This window comes from Pituophis catenifer, unplaced genomic scaffold, assembly GCF_029215685.1.
Source record: "Pituophis catenifer annectens isolate HBS135680 unplaced genomic scaffold, rPitCat1.0.hap2 SCAF_4, whole genome shotgun sequence".
Classification (NCBI taxonomy): Eukaryota; Metazoa; Chordata; class Lepidosauria; order Squamata; family Colubridae; genus Pituophis; species Pituophis catenifer.
The window spans coordinates 91,239,090-91,245,302 of NW_027256884.1; the positions used below are offsets into that span (position 1 = coordinate 91,239,090).

The 6,213-nt window shown below is 38.5% G+C and overlaps 1 protein-coding gene across 1 annotated transcript; it reads right to left on the bottom strand.

The window, feature by feature from the left end:
- Positions 1–211: 211 nt before the first annotated feature.
- LOC139316795 (immunoglobulin superfamily member 2-like) lies at positions 212–5,030 on the bottom strand. The gene is made up of 3 exons (XM_070943638.1): positions 4,673–5,030; positions 1,124–1,540; positions 212–243 (listed from the first exon to the last, which is right to left on the bottom strand). The coding sequence occupies exons 1-3, from the start codon at positions 5,028–5,030 to the stop codon at positions 212–214; spliced, it is 807 nt and encodes a 268-aa protein (XP_070799739.1).
- Positions 5,031–6,213: the final 1,183 nt, after the last annotated feature.

Genomic DNA, 6,213 nt, shown 5'->3' on the forward strand with positions numbered 1-6,213 from the left:
TGCAGAATAGAAATCCTGCTAAAATGTTTTTCTTTGAGAAATACTCGTTGAATCTTTTTATAGGTAAAGTGGAACTTTAAACTGTGCTGTTTCAATTCACAAATGCATTAAAAGTTCTTTTGACAGATGTATGGTCTAAACTTCAATTGAGCCTGAATCTAATGTAAGTTGTAACTCTCTTTACTTTCAGTAGCAGTATTTATAATAAAGTTCAGAGTCCATAATTGCATAAACTGAGTGTGACTAAAAAAGGAAATGGAAAAAAATATTTGGAAATCTAATAACTCTTATCTAGAAATTTGTAAAATACACTAAATATCTGAATACACAAAATTGATATTGTGCTACATGGATGTCATAATTTTATGGCAGAAGTCAATCAGGAGAATTCACATTCCACTGCTACCGTATCTGAGGAAAAAAACGAACTTGTAAGGTTTACTTTTCTTCTTCTCATTTTTCTGAATTTGATAGGACAGGACCAGAGAGAGATAGAATTTTTCAAATATATTTTTCAAATATGTTTATTTCTTTTTAATAAAAACCAAACCAAATCCCACTGAGTAGCTGATCATATAGAGCAGGGGTGTCAAACTCAAGGCCACGGATGCTTAGATCTGGCCCATGGGGCCACCCTGGAAACAGCGAAGGACTGGCCCAGGTTGCCTCTGCCCATGAAAACGGAGCTCCGGAGAGCCGGAGACGGTCCTGCCAAGCTCTGTTTTTGCTGGCAGAGGATTGCAGGAGGCTGTTGCAGCCTAAAATGGAGCTCAGGAGCCCGCTTTCTCTAGCAGAGTACTCAGGCCACCACAGGCGCCCCAACATGAGTGATGTCAAGCTGGCCACACACACCCTGGCCATGCCCACTCCACCCCCTGAGGTTAAACACAACCCTGATGTGGCCCTTAATGAAATTGAGTTTGTCACCCCTGATGTAGAGAGATCTTATGAATAGAATGTTCATTTATACCTAAGCTTTTTAAAATCTGGTTATAGAAAACTAGGAACCATAAAATAAACTAACAATATTTGTGGGAGACATAAACAGGTTTCCACAGATTCTTTACTAGCTACTATACGTTATTTATAAAATGCCACATACATGAGTTTAAGAAAAGCTTACCAAGGCGTTTAATGGTCAGTGATGTTGTATTTGTCTGTTTCCGGACAATATCTTTCCAAGTTCCATCAGGGTCTTGAATCCACTCCACTGCTTCACAATACAATTTCCCTTGATCTGAATATTTAAGTTTGATGATGGAAAATTTATATTCCGTATCCCCAATTTTCACTAGTCTGATGTCTCCTGTGTTGAACCGCTCAATGTAGGAAGGGCCTGGAAGCAGAATGTAATCTTTGGACAGGGAAAGAATGTTCTGGGCATTTTTGTCCCTTCCTTCTGGTATTACATACCAAGCAACAGAAATGTGGGTATGTTGTGCTGTTGCTGTCGATACTTGACAGATGAGATCCAAAGAATCGCCTTCATTTTGCATGAGAATCTGTGATTTCACGGTGACAGAGAGGTTGTTTGGAATTACTGAACAAAAAGAAAAAACCAATTGCAGTTTTAAATTCTGCAGACAGAAATTTTTGTAGAGGGGAATGTGGTGTATTAGTCAAAGACTATGATAACAATATACTGATCTTGAAGGGATTGTGAACTTGGATTCAAACAATTAAGACTAGGATGAATTACGGTAAAATGCTAGCATGCTAATACCGTACATGTTGCTTCTGGCCCTCATATTTCTGAAAGGACGCATGGGAAACAACCAACAGTTAAGGGTATAATTTGTTTAATGAGAAAAGGAGGAAGAAGCAAAATGTAGTTTATGAAGTATATGATTGGAAGTTTGTTTCTAAGTAATAAAACAAGAATGAATGGAGACCAAAACCCAAGTGACCATTCCATGCAACTTCTCATTGCCCAATTGTAGGGTGCAAATTTACATTTCAAATTCTGCCATTTGCTAGTAGTTATTAAATGATGCTTTTCGAGCTCAGAAAATGGCTGCTGCTTTTCCCTTGGAAGCTTTCTCTAAATTATATTTTTTTACGTCTTCCCTTTTTGTAGTTTCCTTTGTAGTTTTCGTTCTGTTTAAATTTTTTCAAATCCCTTTCAACTCTCTTACTTTCCCCCACTAATTCTAATTTAAGAGCACTAAAGGTAAAAACATATCCTTATATTTTTCTTTCAGACTTCTAATAATGGACCAGAATTTCCATCTCTAAACATAAACTCATGTGACTTAGCAACAGAAATCCCAGCAGTCTTCATTGGCATTGTTAACTGAATGCCACTGATCATTAGGTGAAAACCCATCCCTATCCAATACATTCCCTGCTTGGTCAGTCCCAGGCCTGAGCCCCCTTAAACAAAGGGATTATCTACATTTGAACTATCCCACCCTGCTATCTCACTCCCATCTCTGTCCGTTTGGCTCCCTGAACAGCAGCATTCTTCAACATCAATGGCAATGGCACTGCAGCTGAAGGAGAGGCCCAGGGCCTTCAGCAGTTTTAGCTGCCCGCCATAATCCCCAGACTCCACTTTAGCCCTAACACTGCTGGCATAGCCACCATCACTGAGGAGTGCCACCTCAAACCCCACTCTTCAGCTGTGGTACTAGGGCTGAAGTAGGGTCTGGGAGTGGTGGCAGCTAGCTGAGATGGCTGAAGGACCCAATTCTTTACTTTAGCTCTAGCATTACCAATGCTGCCACTGCCAAGAGTTCCACTGTGCAGGATGGCCAAAAGGATACAAATGGAGTCACATAGACAGGTGACAGAACTGAAGAGCCCCTGCAGTCATACATGTAGACTAGATGCTAAGATTGAATTATTTATGTTATTTGTAACCCCCTTTTATTATTTTTACAAATAACTCAAGGCAGTGATCATATCCAACATACCTTCCTCCCATTTTCCTCACAACAACAACCTTCTGAAGGTGGGTTAGGCTAGCCCAAAGTCACTCAGCTGGCTTTCATTACTAAGGAAGGACTTGAACTCACAGTCTCCTGCTTTCTAGTCTGTTGCCTTAACTACTTAGGCCTGTACAAAAAAAAAATCACATCCAAATTCCAGTGCAAATTCTAAATTCTCTCACTTATTACTGTATGACTGTAACCTTGTTGTTGGTATCCTTACAATTTATATTGACTGTTTCCTAATATGATTTGATTGCCCGGTGACTATCATTAGGTGTTGTACCTTATGATTCTTGATGAATGTATCTTTTCCTTTATGTACACTGAGAACGTATGCACCAAGACAAATTCCTTGTGTGTCCAATCACACTTGGCCAATAAATAATTCTATTCTATTATAAATAATTATGGAGGAGATTTGGGGATAATGCTTCCACCCTATGTTTGTCCATAGCTTCTTGGAAAAGGGGTAAGATTGAAGTCCTTGGTCAATTACAATGGACCACAATCAATCATTCCAAATTTATAACCAAGGTACTCACACTTTCTTTTCCCAAGTAAAGTTAAAACAGAATTAATTATTTATTTTTGTCTGAAAGTTACGGGATCTAATTAAAGCTGACTGAATGTTGATCACTAAGAAGATTATAATCTAGTCAGATAGCTATCAGATTCCACAAATAGTATTATTTGGGCATCCTCCTGGATTCACGGCTGTCTTTAGAAGAGCATTTGACGGCCGTGACCGGGAGGATTTTCCATCAGGTTCGACTGATCCGCCAGTTGCGTCCCTTTCTGGATCGGGACTCCTTAAACTCGGTCACTCATGCCTCGTCACTTCCCACCTGGACTACTGCAATGCTCTCTACATGGGGCTCGCCTTGAGGAGCACCCGGAGGCTCCAACTGGCGCAGAGTGTGGCCGTGCAGGTGGTTATGGGAGCGATGTGGCGCTCCCATGTAACACCTCTCCTGCGCGAGCTGCACTGGCTCCCGGTGGTCTTTCGGGTGCGCTTCAAGGTTTTGGTTACCACCTTTAGAGCGCTCCATTGCTTAGGGCTTGGTTATTTACGGGACCGCCTGCTGCCACAAATGGCCTCCCACTGGCCGGTACGCTCTCACAGAGAGGGATTCCTCCGGGTGCCGTCGGCCAAACAATGTCGGCTGGCGGCCCCCAGGGGGAGAGCCTTCTCTGTGGGGGCACCTACTATCTGGAACGAGCTCCCCCCAGAGATACGGAGGATCCCGGATCTACGCACCTTCCGCCGCGCTCTTAAAACCTTTTTATTTCACCAGGCTGGTCTGGCCTAACCTTTCCCATTCTTTTTTAATGTAAATTTTAATGTAAATTTTAATTTGCTCTTAACCTGGGGTTTTAAATTTGTCTTGGGCTAAATTGATTTAATTTGATTTTACTTTTGTTCTTAATTTTTGTATTTTACGTGTTTTATTCTGTGCCTGTTCACCGCCCTGAGTCCTTCAGGAGTAGGGCGGTATACAAATTAAATAAAACATAAAACAAACAAACAAACATTATAATGGATATAGAATTAATTAATAGTGCCCCATGTATAAAGTTAACACCAAAGTGGAATTAATTATCTATAGTATCTCACAAGTAGTTTTGTACATTTCACTCTCCATGTGGAGTAGAAAAAAATCTAGTAGAGTAAATCAAACATCCGACATGAAAATTTGTATAGGCTTTGAAGTGAATATGCACCCCATACTTTATCATACCTGAGATATTTGTTTTAGCGCTATAAGTCCCAAGATAAACATCTTCTGTGTTGGGTATGTGGCATTCATATACACCAGCATCGTCCTTCTTGAGGTCCGTGATGTGCAGGAGAACAGAATCTTCCTTGGTCTTTTCAATGTAGATTTCCCCACTTTCAACACGCCCGGAGTAGAACTGATAAGAGAATTTGCTGTCTCCAGTGCTGATGATCTTCATCTCCCTCTGTGGAGCTGACAACTGATAAGCGGACCACTCAAAATTCTGTTCCACCGATTTTTGGTAGCCACTGACATTACACGAAATAGTGATGTGTGTCCCTATTACTCGATAAAGAGGTCCTTTCTGAATAGACACCATTCGGACTCCCACACAGGGGTCTATGAACAAATTATTAAAAGATAGTAGAATCAGTCCAATTTATTACATTAAAATATTCAAAAAAGACATTGTCCAGACCCATGAAATGGTAGATGAGAGCAAGACAGTTTAAACTTTCCAACACCTATCATTAGGCGGTGGTAATGAAATACAAATTAGAACATTTGTCACATTCAAAAAACTTGCATTAGAATTCACAAACACTATCAATTCTGCTTTAGTTTTATTAAATAAATCCTATTATTTTGATAAACTTATACTGAGTTTTAATTTTGTTTCATATATTCAGTTGTTTGTTCCTGTGCATAGTCATGCAACATTTTAGCTTTTGAAATATGATGTTATCATATTTATAACCAGTAATAAGATATATTGAAATGATTTAAAAATTAATCTTTATAATAATTTAATAAAAGCTAATATTCTAGAAACATTTATGAAAGGCAACATGCATAGTTATCTTTCTATAATCCAGCCAAGTACTTTTCCACATTAATTAATTTTGTAAAAAAATAATTTTAATTCAGAAAAAAAGAAAGTGAATTAAAACAAAATATTGTGTATCATTTAGGAGAGTTATATATAATACTGAATTAGAAATGTGACATTTTCATTAATATTGATCAAGATTGACTTTATTTCCAAGAAAAAAAAAAAGAAGGAACAATTGGATCATTTTCATAGACTAAGAGAAAGTCTTCCAGAATCTGAAACTTATTAATTACATTGAAAGCTATTTTGCATACACACACACACACACACACACACACACTCACACACACAGTAAAATTAACTGTAAAAAATATGTTAATTATTTCTGGCCTTTAATAGGATGGAAATATGAAATTCTTTATCCTGTTGTATGGTTTAAACCAGAGCTCACAACTGTTTCAAGATCAAGGGCTTAACTCCTATAACATAGATGAGCTCAATCATCTATGTTTGATCACTTGATTTGTTTAATATTGAATCATGGCTATCACAATTGGCATTTTGAGATATGTTATGGAACCAACTGCACATCTTGTGTAGTCAAATACCTTGGCTTGAGAACAGCAGTTGTTTTAACCTATGGAAAGTTATTCCTTTGGCAGCTAAAAGGTATGTAGATACAAGAAGATACATAGTATGTCCTGAGAGTTAGGACAACTCTTTACTTAGC